The 18,587-nt window shown below is 32.3% G+C and overlaps 1 protein-coding gene across 4 annotated transcripts in view; it reads left to right on the top strand.

Moving 5' to 3' along the window:
• Window positions 1-18,587, top strand: part of LOC140440631 (uncharacterized) — a 188,195-nt gene that overhangs the window by 92,814 nt on the left and 76,794 nt on the right. For all 4 annotated transcript variants that reach the window (XM_072530999.1, XM_072531002.1, XM_072530998.1 and 1 more), the window contains exons 2-3: window positions 4,953-5,093; window positions 15,394-15,608. In XM_072530999.1, the coding sequence (XP_072387100.1) occupies window positions 4,965-5,093; window positions 15,394-15,608 (344 nt within the window). In that variant the 5' untranslated portion in view covers window positions 4,953-4,964. The remainder of the gene's footprint in view (window positions 1-4,952; window positions 5,094-15,393; window positions 15,609-18,587) is intronic.

Raw genomic sequence — 18,587 nt, 5'->3', positions numbered from 1 at the left:
GCCTTTCAATCTCTTATTTAGATTTACTGAATAAAATTGTGTTTCTTTTTTATGTGTGTATTTGAATTCCATAACTCCTGGATGGTTTTGAGTAAATTTCATTTGTCTTTTTTGCGATTTACCAGATTTTGTTTTAATGCTTCCATACTCTTGAAATCCTCTTTTTCCATGCATACTACTTTAAATTTGTTCTTTTTAACTCTTAATTATGTTATGCTATTGTGTAGGTACATAAATTTGAGGATGATATTTTAACGTTTTTTCTATATCACCAAAATCACTACTGTTTTGTATATATGAATGTCCTGACTCAGCAGACTTATGAACAACTTTCTTAAGTTTTAAATTAGGACACTGCACTATGTACATCCATAACGCGGCAATATTAATATTACGGTTTTGGCCGCCACATGAGTCGGACCAAGCAATCAATATGTCCTTATGATGATGGGTATTTATGCATTTTAAAATACATGATCACATTTCCTGGGAACCTCGTAAGGCACTGCTCTCATCCCAAACATGCATTATCCCGACATTATTTTCAAAATTATGTATACCAAGATGGTAACATGATAACTGCCTCTTATTGTAAACAACTCCTGTGGTTAATTTAGGAAGAAGCATTACTTTCTGATGATCAAAACTAATTACTGTAGCTTTCCCTCCTTTACTAACCTTTACGTCTTCATTTAATTCTGAGCGAGCTAACTGTACTTTTTTGTGGTGTAGTTTCTGGTTTAGTTTCTTAGTCTGTAACACTGCTTCTTATTTGTTTTACTCAGCTGCCTTAATTTTAATGTTCAACCTGTCACATGTTTGACAGATATCTTTTCGTGGAGGTTTAAAACTTAGATTAAAATAAAGTCTGAACACTTTTTCAAAAAGCAATTGGCTTGGAATTTTGTCGACTTTGTTTCTCTTAAAATATCAACATAGAGTCTATACACTAGTGACAAATTAAAATTACAATCTAAGTATTATTCTTAGGATTGAGTTCTACAGTAATAACTTACTATGGTAAGGAAACTTTGTATGTGATTTTTGATTGAATTCATTGTGGATGGTGAAGTTTTGTTATGAGGCACTTTTTTCCCTCTAAGATCACTTAAATTGCCACTTTTTTTCTTGCAAAGCTCTCAAGCAAGGCGCGGTGTACTCTACTACTATTGATTTTTATTATTTCCATAAACATTTTTTTCCATACTTTAATATCTCCGTTTTCAGAAGGGATATATAATTTACGATATCCTGTTTTTTTTTTCTAAATATTAGTGTTTTTACTACTTTTTATTATCGTGCTACATTTTACAGCACCGCTTATTATGCTTGTTTGAGTTTCCCAAGACTGTGACTTGTTATAAAACAAATTAGAAACACTTTCTTTTTGCTGTACTCTAAGCTTATTTTGGACATTTCATTTTGCAATTGCAGCAATAGTCATTAAAAGATATAGAGTGTATGGCAGTACCTGAAGTATTGATATATTCTTTACCAGCTGCCCTTTTTTGCTTGCGAATCTTTTTTTCCACTTCATAGGATTAGATTTTCTTTTCTTTTTTTGAGGCTCTTGCTCATCTCTGGTATTTTCTTCATCTGTAAAACACAAAATTATTAATATTTTATATAAGTAAATATTTTACAATCAAAATTACTTTTTTTTTTGTTATAATACATCAAAAATACTTTCAAACACACATTGACTATGCAGAGAATTTTCATTTTCTTGCCAAAGTGAACTATATGATTTTAATTCTTTTTTATAATTCCAATACAAAAGTGATGGGATATATTGCTTCATTCTAATATAAATAGGTAAACACCATATTCATGCGTTGGTACAACTGCTAATATTTTACTAGCGCTCCCAGCGGACACTGAAAGACATACATGTTTACATGGTTTACTTTGACAAAAGAAACATTCCAAAACATAACCATACTTTATAGCGAAGTTTTTTGTTAATAAATATTATTGTCTTACCTGATTCTGTAATATACGAATCAGAACTTCAATGGTAATCATCTGAAGACCCACTACTAAAATCAGCGAAATCATCTTCACTCGAATTTCTATCAACAATGTTATGACAATGTAAACTATGTGCACGGAAAGTCATCTTGGACTGGATGATGGTTCACTGTGGCATATGACAACCAGTGTTACCATCCTTGTGCTAAATAGAATTTATTAGTTTCCAGCTAATGTTGTGTTTTATTCACATAATTCCAGAATTTTAATTGTTTTGTTTAAATCCAACGTGTCTAAAAAAAAGGTCTGCATAGACACTCCAAGACTTCTTCTTCTTCTTCTTAAAATGCCATACACCAAAGTGCGTAGGCGACTATCTCATTACTAGAATTCTGTTCTTGGCGGCGTGACACAGCTCGCCTGTATTGTGTATTCATGTCCATTCTTTAATATTCCTTAACCAGGATAATTGTTTGCGGCCGGCCCCTCTCCTGCCTTTGATCTTCCCTTGTAGGATTAACTGTGGTATTTCATATTTTGCTTCTCTCAGTATGTGCCCAAGGTAACCAATCTTGCGTTTTTTAATTAATTCAAAGAGTTCTCTTTCCACGCCGGCTCTCTTAAGGACGTCATCGTTTCGAACTCTATACACCCAAGGTATGCGCATCATTCTTCTCAATGATCACATTTCAAATGCTTCAAGTCTAACCACATTTATTTTTTAAGCACTAATTATAGGTAAATTTTCTTAGAGAATCTTACCTGATGTTTTTTTGCATTTTGTTTTTATGTTATTAGAATTATCTATCGTCTCTACTTGACACTATAAACCATTAGTGGTTACCATTTTAGGGCTTTATACTCCTTAAATTTGTTAAATTAATTTATTTAACGTTTTTCCGTCTATCCGTGTCACTCTTCTTCTCTTCAATATCTTCCCGATTACTTCATCTCATCTGTCTGTCTTGGTCTTCCCCCTTTTTTTGTTTTTTTTTTTAATATTTTTGCTTCCCACACTTTTCTAATTGGTACGGTATTCTTCATTCAGTGTAAATGACCCCAACAAGTCATCTGTCTCTCATCTATAAATTTTAATGTGGATTATCTTTTTAGTTCGTTCCTTATATCTGTGGTCCTTATTCCATCTATTTTGGTAACGTCTTTAACTCTTTTTAAAAACTTCATCTCTATAGTCCGCATCTTGCTCTTTTGCCATATCAACGTTTTCGCAAACGTTTGGACAGAGAACACTTTCTCAAAAAATTTTAATACTATAACATAATAGACACAATACTGAGTCCAAATCAGTACATCGATATTATTTCACAGCAGGCAACTGTTATAAAAGTAGGCGAAAATTTCATCGTGTATAATTTCAAAAAGAAATCCGACACAATACTTAAACCCCCGGACAGTGGAAAGTACAATTTGCGCAATGTAAAATATTCTAATTAAAACGATAGAAGAGGATTGGAAATGTGTTGGTTTAATCAAGAGGTTTTATAAGAATTAAACGGGAAAATATGAAAATGTTTGTCGGAAATCTGAATTATGAGTCTGATTGCTCCTCAGAAAATAAGACAAAACATATATCTGTAAAGTCATTAAAATTAAGGGACGTTAAAAATCTGCTACCAAAAAATTTTGGAGATGACTGGCAAGACCTGGAACAATTTGTATTCAGAAATGATAAACGTTGCTAAAATTCTGCCTGAGAACGAAAATGACATTAAAGAATTGGAATGCGAACCAAGAGAACAGACATCGCTTTTGTTGGTATAATAATGTAGAAGTGATATTTTGTATCGAAACAAATATGTTGGAGAATATTTTTTTTAGTTTTACTTTTTACCTAGATGTGTGTTGTTTTATACTGTTAGCCTGTTAGAAATATATATACCTAAATAAATAAATAAAAACAGCATAATTTTTGTAGCTAAATAGTTGAAAAGATGAAGAGAGACACATGATACAAGACGCAAGCAAAGCTAGTAACAATAATGTTCAAAATATGTATTTTGACACATTGTACTGAGCCCGGCCGGTGAGATTAGGTTGGGATCAAACTTGGTCAAGTCCTGTGAAGTTGGGATCAAACATTGCTATATCCACCGCTTGGGATCAAAACAGGTTACGTCCAATAGTTTTTATCAATTTGGCCCATTTTTTGCTCTTCTAGTATGCTGAATGTAATACCAATAATAAAGAGTATCTTTTCTTTAGACGTTTTAATAGTAATTTTCAAATTTTATCTACTGCCATCAAAAATAAGAGTGTTTCTTTACTTTCTGGCAAATCATGCACGATGGACGTCGCCAGATTTGATCCTATACCCCTGATATACGGTATGTGATCCTGTTTACTTCTACCACTTTGTGCTTTATATGCTGTGTGTACTGGAGTATAATAAGTTCTGGAGATGAATATAATTTGTAAGGAAGAACGTAATTAACGTATACCACTTCTTGACGTAACATGGTGGATTTCGTAATACACAATAGCATAGGTTACGAGTAAGTCTCTAGTTCCGTGCAGGTCTAAGACAGTGTGAGGGGAACTTTAAACTGAGTAAGATCTCTCGAGGTCTTGGCTCCTTACTGTGTGAGAAAATTATAAGATCAAAGATCCAAATTTTTTTCTAATTTCTATTTATAGTTTTTAGTACTAAAAACTTCTGGTTTTATATTGTTCCACATATTTTCCATTTAATTGAGTTGGTTGTCAGTTTTGCTGTATTTATTGTAGTTTAGAGTGTACTAATTTACGGGCCAAAACACGAAACGTAGAAAACTTAACAATCTAATTTTATTATATTTTTATTTAGATTTAGTAAGAAATAACAAGTTAATCAAACTGAATTTCATATTGTCTGTACAATATGCTGTAAAAAAAAATATTGAGAAACTATTAGCAAAAATAAAAACGTATTTTAGATAACATAAACTAACAGAATTTAAAAAAAAATGTGGTTTAATTTTTAGCTTAGCATTAACATGGATCTACCAAATACGTTTGAAATAGGGAACTACACAGAATGCGTTTTAACTGGTAACCAATACTGTAAAGTTAGTGCAATTGTAAAATACCCCGAAGATGACTTAACGCTTATCAATTATGTTAAGGTAAGATTTTTTTTGTAGATATTATATAACTAACATAAAATGAAGTATTCGCCAAAATAAACATTACCCAAAATCATTAGGTTATTCTTTTAATTTACATAATTTATATGTTTGAAATGTGCACCATTGAGCCGCAAACTAAACTTCATAGCAATTTTGCACATTCAGGCTATTAATTATGTTCAAAAATAAATAGTACTAAAAGGAAATAAATCACCAAATATTGAAAAACCACGTAGCGCTTCCATTTAAAGGGATGTCTTTTTTTCTTTTTATTGCGCCGTCTTCTTTCGAAGGTTGGCGATTAAAATTGCAATTGTAGCTTTGGAAGCAGCTGCACAAAAGATTTCTGTGGATGAGTGGTCAAACCATTTCCTCATGTCTTTCAGCCACAAGTTCTGGCGTCTTCCAACTGATCTTTTGCCCTGCACTTTACATTCCAATATGTTTTGGGGTAATTCATATATTTCACCTCTCAACACATGACGCAAGTATTGTATTTTTCTCTCTTTAATTATGCTTAGTAATTATTATTGTTTACTCATACGCCGAAGTACCTCACCATTGGTAACTTTTTGTAACCATGGAATTCTCAGCGTCCCTCTGTATATATACATTTCAAAGGCATCTATTCTTTTTTCTGTTTCAGAGTCTATTGTCCAACTTTCACAGCCATACAGAAAAACAGAGAATCTGTAACATCTGAACATTCGAACTCTGAGCTCTAGACTAAGGTCTGATCTTGTAAAAAATTTTTTTATGTCCATGAGTGTTTTCCTCGCTCGTCCGATTCTTGACAGGATTTCCTTTTTTGGGTTACACTGGCTGTTAATATTTGCTCCTAAATATTTTGTGGAAGTTACCTGTTCTATTATTGGTCTAAATGTAAGTTTGTTGGTATCTTTGAAAATACTAGAATTTTAGTTTTGACAACATTTATATTTAAACCGAACATTTCGCTATTTTTACGAAATAACCGCATTTATTATATTTTGTAGTTCTTGTGCGTTGCCTGCTATTAGGATGGTATCATCAACGTATCTGATATTGTCTATGCTGGTTCCGTTTATCTTGATTCCACCTTGAACCTAATGCTTTTCTGAATAAAGATTTCGAATACAGATCAAATAATAGTGGTGATAAGACACAACTTTGTCGCACTCCTCGTCGGATATGTATATCTTCGAATATTGTGTACTCTATTTTAATTGTTACCTTTTGGTGTAAATATAGTTCTGAGATAATTCGCAAGTCTTGTTCGTCAATTCCAGTTGTTCTCAGAATGTCGATCATCTTATGATGGTTAACGCAGTCAAATGCTTTTCGATAATCAATAAAACATGCATATTCGTGTTCCCATAACTCGTGTTCCCAATCCATTTCGAAATCCGACTTAAGTGTCACTCATCTGAGACTCACAATTCTTGTACATTCGTGTATCAATGAATCTGAGAACAGTTTTCAGGACATGAGGCATTATGCTTAATATTCGATAGTCATCGCAGTGTGAGGCATTGGATTTTTTTGACAATGTTACGAATGTTGATTTTAGTTCAATAGTGCTGTTATTAAGTAGAGGCTCTTACTTTTCGGCTCAATGGCTTTTCCGTTCTTCTGAGCTTTTACTGCATAAATAACTTCTTATTTTGTTATTTTTTGACCTTTTTCATTTATTCGATCATCCGTGGATGGTATATATATATAGAACAAGGTCTATCGCCGTTAAAAAGTGTCTGAATATATTCTTTCCATCTCTACGGTTTGTCTTCTTTACCTATAATTATCTTGTTATTACTACTACCACTACTACTTGTCGGTTTATAACGTTCTCCGCCGTTTTCCGACTTCCAATCGCCACTTAGACCGGTTGTTTCATATATCTTCTTCTATGGCCCTCTCTTTCAGTTCTTTATTTATTACTTTGCTTCAACTTTTTCTCGGTCTACCTCGTTTTCTCTTTCCTTCTGGTTGCCACTTTAGTATTTCTTTTGACATTCGTTGTTCGTTCATTCTTTGTATGTGTCCGAACCAGATAAGTTGTTTTATTGTTAGGTCATCTGTGATTGTTCGTTTGATTCCCATTTTTTCTCTAATGCGTTCGTTGGTAATCCTTTCTCTTCTAGATCTTCCTGCGGCTCTTCTCCAAAAATCCATTTCCGTCGCTTTCAGCGTTGACAGTGTTATTTCTTTCAGTGGCCATACCTCACAGCTGTATAAAGTGATACTTTTTACTATAGTCTCATATATCCTCTTTTTATTTTCTTTGCTGATGAATTAGTCCCATAAAATGGTGTTTAATATTGTGATGGCTTTTCTCCCTGACGTATTTCTCTCTTTTATGGCTTTGTCTAATGTTCCATCTTATGAAATAGTGATACCTAGGTATTTGTAGTCACATCAGTGCTTTATCTTTATGCTTTATCTTGTTATTATTATTTCTTAATATTGTTTCTTGTCTCTTTCTGTGTTAACCTGTCATTTCTTTCACTTTTTTATGGACATTAATGGTGTCGTATCTGTCCTGCAGTTGTTCAATATATAGGAATTTGGTTGACATCCAGTTTTTTTAGCTTCTCTGCACTTTTTTGAATGATTTCATTGACTTCTTTGTATTCTATTGAGTTAGTTGTATGTTTTCGTCTTACATCCATGAGGTCCATAATCTCTTGCCTTATCCATTCTTGTTTTCTATTGTTTTTCGTAAACCCGATGTCGTCTTTTATCTTTGTTATTTTCGTCTTTAGAGCAGTCCATGTTACCTCAACGTCTGTCTGTATCAAGTTCTCTAGCGTTTCTGTTTCTTTCCCAACCTTGATATATATTTGGTTTTTCTTTTCAGGGTTCTTTAGTTGTGAGATGTCCATTTTTCTTGACACTTTTTCTCTTTTAACTTCAAGAAACCTTTTTAGTCTAAAATTTATAATAACTGGATTGTGATCGCTATAAATGTCAGCTCCAAGATATGTTTTAGTAGATTTTATGTACTTCTTAAAGTTGTTGTCGAGCAAAATGAAGTTAATTTGATTTCTAACAATTTTATCTTTTCTGTCTATAGGTGATTTCCAAGTGTATAGCCTTCTAGGATGTTGTTTGAAAAAGGTGTTGGCTACTAACAGGTTGTTCTCTACGCAGAATTGTACCAGTCTGTCTCCCCTATTGTTTCAGGAGAGACTGTATGCTCATATGTTTTCTTCTTCGGCACCACGACCAATTTTGGCGTTAAAGTCACCCATAATCATCGTTATATCGCCTTTTTTTTGTCAGTCGCATTATTTCATCTATATTGTTATAAAAATTTTCAATTTCTTCCTCTGATTTGTTACTTGATTGATTACTACTCTATCATTTAGAGGGATGAAGTCTATGACTGACCGCGCAATTTGGTCCGATACTAATATAGCCGTACCATATTGATGTTCTGAGTTGGTTCCTCCTGACCAATAATTGTATTCATCTTTTGTTTTTTGTTTTCCTGAACCAAGCCATCTTACTTCACTCATTTGCAAGATGTCTATTTTTATTCTTCTAATCTCGGCTTCAGTGTTTGCAAGTTTCCCAGACATGAATAAGTGGCGTACGTTCCAGGTGGCAATGCGTACTATCCTGTTATTTGGATTCTTTGTTCACTTTCTTGAACCTCAATAGTAGTTGACAGGGGGATTCTTCGCACCCTCTACCCATTTAATGGGTGCACCCAGTGGACTGAGGGCCATTTTTTTTATTTCCGTCTGCTATTTGGATCTGTGGGAAATAATAGGGTGGTTTTCCCGCTGCCTTCCGCATTACAGTACCAGAACCATCACACTGCCCCAGTCATGCTCGTAGTATTCCAGTTTCAAGCCGTTCCAGGATCATTTCCTCTGCACCTTGAGCTAGTTCTGATGATAGCTGCTACTCTTCACCAGCGAATAATTAGAAATAGGTAACTTGATTTCGGAAGGACAAAGGGATGGGACATGATTTTTCTCAGTAAGGAATTGAGAGCACAACATGGTTCGTGCCCTGAAGTAGGCCTATTCTATATTAGATCGTAGAAAATTGTCTACCCGCTACCTTAATGCGATGCGTTTTTAAGAAAGGGATAAATTAGTCCCTATGCACTTGGGTGTATTTGTAACAATTTCTATTTATCTACCACATTGAGTGTCAAATGTAACAATATAAACAGCTTTCCACGTTGCTGTGAGACAGTTGTAGGAATATATATTTGCTTATAGGGGGTTAAAAGGGGGAACTAAAGAATTACTGGGCTGGAGAGAGGATAAGCAAATAAACTGAAATGTCTGCGAACGGTTACTTGTGTTTTGGTTAAAGAGCTGACTCGTAGATAAAGGTTTCTTTATTTGAGGGACTGGACTACATAAAAAACTCACTACATAAAAAAACTAAAAAACAAGTACTTACATAGATTTCTTGGGCAACAAACACAAGAAGATTTTTAAACTATTTAAAATGGATGCCGTTTAAAAAAAATCTTCTTGCTTGTTAGAAAGAAAGGCTTTTAGAGCAAGGATTTTTAGGGGTGAAATTTTTTTAAAAGAAATCATTTTGAACTCCTGGTTGAAAGGGAAACATTACGTATTTATTATTATTTCATATAAACGGTTATTATAAATAAAATTACCCAAATTTGTCAACAAACTTTACATTGAGTTTAACCTTTTAACAAAACAGAATTTAAAATTTTGGTTATGTACCAATTGACAGAAAAGGATAATACTGACTGTCATATTATGTCGAAATGAAATATCAAACTTTCTGAATTATAAATTATTATCAAGGTTAACGTTATTTAAAAGAATATGACAATTAGCTGATCCATAAAACTTAAAATTTTATTTATTTATAATTTTTTTTTACATTTTTTTGTTTTTTAAATCCCTCGCATGGTATTCAGCATACAACAAATCAGTGATTAACTAACTCACTAAACAAAGACTGACAAATATCATTTTGATATTAAATTTAGCTCTTAAATCATGGAACTAACCAAAAAAATTGCCGGTTTGTTTTGAAAACTATATGCCAAGATATTTGCTGTTCCTAACCCAATCTGCTTCTCTCTTGACTGCTCACTCGAATTTCTGATAACAAAAACGAATATCGAATTAAAAAAAAAAGAGTCACATCATTCTCCCAAAATCGGTCTCTTGTCAGCATACATTTTCCTAATAACCTATGTGGAAATGTTCATATTTATTTGACGAGCAATAGTAGGCGGAATCAATTTCAAACGAAAAAGCAATTTGTATAAATTTTTATTATAAACAGACTAAAAATGTTTATATTATCAATCTCAAAGACGCAAAACGATTGAGAATATTTTTCGATGTTTTAATATAAAAGAGGTAAAATAGAAATTATACATATTTGAGTGAATCCTATGCACTTTTAATGGATACACATATACAGAAAAATTGATTAAAACCTTTTAAAGTCAAATTTTTTTTTTTTTGACAAAATGTTTAAAAAACTAAGCAAAAAACACGAAAATAATCGATTTTTTATTTTGCACCATAACTTGTGTCCACAGAGGTATAAGTATTGCTGTATAGAAAAAATCTACTGTCCTCGAGTTCGACAGAAGTCTTAATGATAAATAGTATCCAAGATACGATTTTTCAAAGTTCGCCACTCCATATTGGGACCATTTTCCCTATTTTTCGCAAATATGGAGCTATAACTTTTTTCTACGCAGTTTTAGGTAAATATAGTACATTTAATGGAAATAATCAAGGAGCTTTAAAATGATCGATTATAAAAGTTCTTACCACTAATTTTAAGTAAAATACGATACAATAAAAAAGAAATTTTATTTTCTGTACTTTAAAATAGTCTATTGTAAGATATTCCAGGACTATACTAGGCTAGGACTAGATCGTAAGTTGACACTGAGAAGTAGGCAAATTGGTACCTCAGAGCAGTTTGACGGTTTTTGTATTTTTACAGAACAAGATACTGGGACGTCACGAGTGGGAGTAGTAGTGGGAGTAGGCAGATTGAATAATTGAATATATATATATATATATATATATATATATATATATATATATATATATATATATATATTGTTATGGATCAGTTTATCGATCAGAAATAGAATAAAGAGTTTTTTTTTATTATTTTAATATACCTACCGCGGGCATATAAGTTAAAATACAACCCTGTACTTATTTGTAATAGTTAGAATAAGAGAAAACATTGTTCCGTAACGGGACCCTAACGAGTTTTTCCGTGAAAGACTGAGTGAATAGTGAAAGGACAATGGAACCCGTATAATTATAGATTTAGGAATAAACTTGTAATTATATTTTGCGGTGGGCATTTTTCGAAAGTAAATAAGAATTAGATTTAGATATGAGATAACAAGAATTTGGAAACTTATTTCTGTTGAAAAAGGCAAAATTGTTAATGGTTTCTGAAAAGTAATTTGAGTGAAAGTAGTTTATTTGTTTTAAATATCATGTTGGAAATTTTCTAAATCGAAAATAAATGGGAAAGATGAATGCTTATGATTGGTTAAGAAGGAATGGTGGGAATGAGAGAGTTGAGAAGGTTGTCTGGGAGAGATTGAAAAATTCATTATGTTACCGGCAGATCAGAAGAGAAGACGTGTTTTCGTGTAGTCAATCTGAGTACCAGTGTTTTTGTTTGTTAGTGAAAAAGGTGGAAGCTGAGAGCAGATCAAAATCGAGAAGATTAATACCTCTTTTGAGTCTGCATAGTCCACGAGATATAATTGAGAAAGAAAGGAGAATTTGTGAATAAAGAGTACCGGTCAAAAGAGGCTTGGGCTTGTGTTTTCGGAGGAGTAGTTTTGCTGGTATGCGGTTTGGATCGATGCTGAGAACGGGAAAGATTTGATGGTAGCCGGACATAATCAATCAAGGAAGGAACTGTGGTTTGATCGAGAGGAGACATCATTGGTGTAAAAAAATAAAGGTCAGTCAAATAATTTGAATGAAAGAAAATTTTAAGATATTCTAAAGATAAAATCAAATATAAGCATACGAACTAAGATTCCAAGTTTCAAAGAGTTATTTTTTTTTGTTTTGTGAATAAATTATAGTTTTATATGGTCATTTTTTTTAGTAGATATTATTATAAAAAAAATCAATAGATAGTTTGTAATTAAAATTAAATTTAGAGTATAGGAGTTTGTTGGGAAAGATAATTGCCCACAAAAGTTATTTATTAATATTCATCGTATTGCTTATTGAAAATAAATAATAATTTGTGTGCATATTTAGGTTGTTTTAATGTTAGTTCCGTTTCCTGTTCTATCCCGATTATGAGCAACTAGGAGATACTGAACCCACTAGAAGAGATATATAAAGTAAACTGATTAAAGTAAAATTAACAAAAAAAAAACAAATAAAAAGGCACCCTGAGAATTTTTAATAGTAATTGAATTGTATGACTCTGCATAAATTAGTGAATTAATTAATTAAATAATTGGAATTATTAAATTAGTGTTAATTAATAATAAAACATCATAAAGCAGATCACAACAATATATATATACAGGGTGTGGCGCGACAAGTTTTGAATAAAAGTAATGGCGGATACATTTGTGTTAAAATCTGAAATTACGAAGCTGTAGGTTTTGGATGACGCTAAGTTAAAATATAATGTCCTGAATATGTCATTTCTGGTTATAAAGTAAGTAGACGTCAAGTTTGTTATTTTCATAGAACCTAATATTTTTTATTTTAGTTTCGAATTCTACATGAAAACTTAGACAAAATGTATGCACAATGTTCCTATACCAAAAATAATGTATTTTCGAGAGTTTTCAACTTCCAGTTTAATTTTTTTTTTTAATTTTGAAAAAATCTTAGCCCATATGGAATATCGCTGTTAACACTCTTTTATTCGCAATCTTAACCTGACGCACGCACGTGAGTCAAGTCTTTGATGACTTGTCCCTTGCTTTAGAAATGATCTATTGCCTTTTTTTCCTTCGGTTGTTTTTATATCTTCATATAGCTTTGCAGACAATCTTTGGTAATACAGTAGAGGTAATACAGTAGACAAAGACAGTCAGTCAATTATTATAGATCATGAAAATTTCTTTCAATTGTACCCATTTACTGGACAGGAACTGATCGAACTCTTGCAAAGTAAACTTAAAAACAAATCCTCTAGTGGTTTTGACGAGATACCTGCATTTTTGGTGAAAAAAGTTTTACCTTTTATAATCAATCCTTTAACTTATCTCACCAATTTGTCTTTTTGCAATGGGGATTTTCCTAATTACCTAAAGACATGCAAAGTAGTTCCTATTTTTAAAAAAGGAGATCCAAAACTGGTCAGCAATTATAGGCCTATAACAATTCCCAGTATATTTTCAAAGGTATTTGAGTATGGATATGTAAAGAGATTAAATGGTTATCTAAAAAACAATAATATCATAACTATAAATCAACATGGATTTCAAGAAAATAAATCTACTAATACGGCAGTCCATGCATTTTATGCTCATTTAACCAGTTTGATTGATGCAGGCGAGTGTCCTATTGGAATATTTTGTGATCTTAGTAAGGCATTTGACTGTGTCAACCATGAAATATTATTTAAAAAACTAAAACAGATAGGTATTACAGGAAACTCTTTACAGTGGATTATGTTATTTCTAAACAATAGACAACAATATGTGAGCCTGCAGACGAGGATCTAGGATTGTGTGACCAGTTCTAGATCTAGTCTTGTTACTACAAACATGGGTGTTCCCCAAGGATCTATAATAGGACCAATTCTCTTTGAAGTCTACATTAACGACGTCGTACAAGTGGACAGAGCGGTAAATTTCACTATATATGCGGATGATACGTCAATTATTCTATCTAACAAATCCAACGTAATCCTACAACATCAATGTAATGATTTTCTTTCATCTTTATATTCTTGGTTTTGCGATAACTCGTTGCATCTTAATGCAGAAAAAACGCAAGTTATACATTTTCACAATAAACAAAAATACTTGGAAAATCTTCAGCTTATTTTTAACAATATGCAAATAGCTACGATATCGTCAGGCAACAAATTTTTGGGAATAACGATTGACGAAAGTTTGGATTGGAAGTTGCATTGTGGAGCGGTTGTTTCGAAGTTGAGTTCCATTAACTATCTAATTAGAAATTTAAAATATGTTCTGACGGAAAATCAGCTAATTATGATTTATTATGCACTCGTAAAAGCCAGGCTAAGATACGGGATATGTTTTTGGGATATGTCTGGTTATGCAAATGGTATTTTCGTCATACAAAAGAAAATATTGCGTTGTGTCGCTGGTGTCTCCCGACTAACTAGTTGTAGAGAATATTTTAAAAAATATAAAATTTTAACATTGGCGTGTCTATACATTTTTAAATTATGTGTTTTTATTTTTAATAACTTACATCAGTTTAAAACGGGTGGTGATATGCATAATTTCAATACTAGATATTGTAATAAACTTTATATACCATTTTCAAAAGGTAACATTAAATTTAAATCGCCCAGAGTATACGGGCTACAGGTGTTTAATCATTTACCTACAGTTGTAAAGTCCACTAGTTCAATAAATGTATTTAAGAGGAATCTTAGGCAATTTTTATGTGAAAAAGTGTTTTATACAGTCGAAGAATTTTTTAGATCTTAGATATTAGCTGTATTTCATTTAGCTTTTAAATTCATTTCATGTCTTGTTTAGTCTAGTTTAGTGTTTAGTTTTTAGCAATGTATATTTATGACTAATTCTATACAAACTATGTTTGTCAGAAAGAAAATAAAGAATTTAATTTAATTTAATTTAATTTTAGAGTGTGTAGTATCTGTAGCAATCGTTTTCGAGCATTCTTGTTATATTCATTTAAGAGCGTAGGCGCAAAATTTCAGGCCAATGCTTTTTAAATGCATTAATTTTTTTTCGAATCCTGAAAAAGCTAATAAGTATTTTTGAAAAATTTAAACGCAGAATAAAAGACTACATTATTACTGAGGGCCGAAAGTCCCTGAAAACTTCTATAATGTTTATTTTAATAAGTTACAGGGGTGAAAAAAAAAAGAGAAAATTTAGTGTGATTTTTAATTTCAAATATCTCATTCAAAAAAACTTTTTGTTTATTCTAAGGGACTTTCGGCCCTCGGTACTAATGTAATCTTTCATTCTGCGTTTAAATTATTCAAAAATATTTGTTAGTTTTCTCAGGATTCGAAAAAAATTATTGCATTTAAAAAGCATTGGCCCGAAATTTTGCGCCTACGCTCTTAATGTATCAATTTGAATTTATTGTTTAAAAATCTAAATATTTTTTAGACTATATATGAAGATAAAACCGAGAGGGATCCGTACATTATCCATAGAGAAATATGTATACCAAATACTCTATTTACTTCTCAGCAATCGGTTTATCAATTCGCAGTTAACTCAATAAATGAAAAATTAAAATATAATGTCTCAACATCTGAAGTGAAGAAGTATACTTGTACTAATGGGACCTATGAAATAAACACCTACGACAGGATAATAATGTAAGTATTTTTTTGAGCTACTATACTTTTTGTCCTAAGTTAACCTTTTTCCTTTATCATCAACATCATCATGATACTGAATTTTCAACTGTATGTGGGTCCTAGCTTCCTCCGCCAAGTACGTATTCCCACATTTCTCATATACACACATGTCCAAAAGTTTGGAATACGTACAAATAATATATCTACGCCTATGGTGGTTTTAAAACTGTTGTTGATATTCATTCTAGAGCGTTTTTAAATGAAAATGATAAAAAATTTGAATGTTTTTTGTATGATTTTGGTCACATTCAACTGATTAGCGTTTTTACACATTATTTCAGTCTTTGTTTAAATTTGAATTGAGCCGTTTAAAAATGCCTAGAAACGTGATATCTCATTTTGAATATCTAGAATAATTGCTTTGTTACAATAGGGCTTTAGTCAAAGTTATATCGCGAATATTGTTGATGTTACTCAAAGTGCTGTATCACAAATTAAAAGAAAAATTCCAAGATACAAATGACGTCAAGGATCGACCCAGAAGTGTAGAAGTCGATCTACAACAGCAGCACAAGACCGGCAAGTAAGATTAATAGCTCGTAGAAATCATCTGGAATCTACAAGTGGTATATCCAGAGAAATTTCTAGGCTTCAAGGACTGAATATTTCACGTCAAACAATAACACGCAGACTAAATGCGGTAAATTTGTATCGTAGAAGACCGCTACGTGTTCCTAAACTAACCTATCAATACAAAATAGTAAGGTTGCAATGGGCTAGAGAAATGGTGCATTATGGTCCTAACTGGAATAACGTGATGTTTTCTGATGAGTCAAAAATTGGCTTGGTATCTGATTCGCTAAGAACACTGGTTTGGAGGGCCCCAGGACGACAAGTCCGACTAGAAACAGCTCAACCGCGTGTCCCATTTGAAGGTGGCAGTATTATCGTTTGGGTTGGTATTATGAGTGGTACACGGACGCCACTGCTGCTTCTGGAGAGAAGAGTCACTGAAGAAGAAGGAATATCTACATTATAGTGGCCTTTGAATTCCCCTGACATAAACGTTATTGAACATGCTTGGGACATTCTCAAAACACGCATCAAGAAGCGAAACAATCCCCCTATTACACTTCGAGAACTAAAAGATGCTGCTCGTGAAGAATGGGGGAGAATTCCGCAAGCCCAGCTCGACCAGTTAATCGGCAGCATGCCAAATCGCCTACAGGCATGCATACAGACCAATGGAGGAAATACTAATTATTAGTTTTATTAAAAATTATTTTTTTCTATGCTAATTTATTTTTAAATGTAAGTTGTAAATTGTAAGTTTTTCACTCCAAGAGAATAAGTAATTTTTTTGCATATCGTTTAACTGGTTTTGAGATTTATTTAGTATTGTTGAAAATTAAAACAAAATAATGTTTAACTAGTCAGAAGATTTTATGTATAAAAATCAATAAAAAGATGAAATATTCCAATATTCCAAACTTTTGGACATATGTGTATTCATTGAACTTATCAAATAACCTTGTGCTGAATCTTTTATTTTTCTTCTCTGACCAATGGTTCTATCAAGGAGCATTTTTCTAGCTCGGTCATTTTGTTCTATTCCCATCTGTATTTACCTAAAATTTCATATCTTAACATATTTACGATATCTGCTTCCTGGTATATTCTATAAAGTTTAAAATTATATCGTCTTCTCCATACCTCATTGGTATTTACTGCTTCATAGGTTCACCTTAAAACTTTTCTTTTGAAATATCCTAATACGTTTTCATTACCTAGAATTTAGGTCTCTCAACCAAATGTTAGAACTAAGCAGATTATTGTTTTGTTAAGTTTGACCTTTGTTTTTTTGACATAATTGAGGATTTAAGAAGTAGATTCATCCCAAAGTAGCACTTGCTGGCCGTGCAAATTCTGTGTTTTATTTTTGCGGTAATGTTTTGTTTAGCGAGGATGAGCACTACCAGGTATACAAACTCGTTAACTGCTTCGACAACGTCCTTGTCTGTAATAAGTATTACGTAGTTAGCGTAGTCAAGGATTTGCACTGATTTGTTATATACTGAACTAGTGGTTGTGATTTGTGATATACGCGTTACTTTTTCCAGGGCCAAATTGAACGGTATACAGAAGAGAGAGTGTCCCTGGCTTAGTCCGGGAATTTTATTTTTCTTTTAACCCTTAACTACCATGGCCAAAAATAGTAACATTTGTACTAAGGCAGGATCAAATTTGACCCCCCATTGTTTTTTGTATCAAAAAATATTCTTTTTTAACTTGTTTCATTTTAAATTTTTTTGTTTACAGCTACTTTTACATTTATATAAAAATAAACGAATTTGGTAAATTAGATATAACTTTATTTAAAAAAAACTTTTGTATTCAGTCAAATTAACATAGCTATGCACTTTCTCGAATTATAAAAAAAATAATAACAATGTGCAGTTTTTTTTATATCCAATGGTGAAATCTAGGTATCATAGCTCCTACCTAAAATAAAAAAAATCGATTTAGATTTCGTATCTTAAAAATGAAAAGCATGATTTTACCTTAATTTTCAACACAGCTTATGCATAACGTCTGTATGCGGGAATGATTTTTGCAAATAAAATCTCGACATTTATCGCACGATGAGCTTTTTTTCTTTTGATTTTTGGAATATGGGCATATTTTACACGTTCCCCTCTTTTTTCGTCGTTGTGGCTCTGGATTTGCGGCAGGCATTGGTTCCTGAAGTCCGGAAACTTTAAAAATGGCACTACGAATTTCTCTCGGTAAACAAGTTTGCTGAGTTCTACGAGTTAAATGGGCCTTAATAAGTTCTTGACCTAAAGTGGTTAGAAACAATCTTCTTTCCATTATTTGATTTTGCTGAACTCGATTAAAAATTACGTTAGCATTTAATCCTGCAATGTCCAAAATGCGAAACCATCTACGAGTCCATCATGCACATTTCTTATTCAATGAATCCACCCCACCTTTTGT

Source organism: Diabrotica undecimpunctata, chromosome 5 (genome assembly GCF_040954645.1).
Source record: "Diabrotica undecimpunctata isolate CICGRU chromosome 5, icDiaUnde3, whole genome shotgun sequence".
Taxonomy (NCBI): Eukaryota; Metazoa; Arthropoda; class Insecta; order Coleoptera; family Chrysomelidae; genus Diabrotica; species Diabrotica undecimpunctata.
Note: the sequence above shows the minus strand (reverse complement) of the source record. Positions and strands in the feature narration are given on the sequence as shown.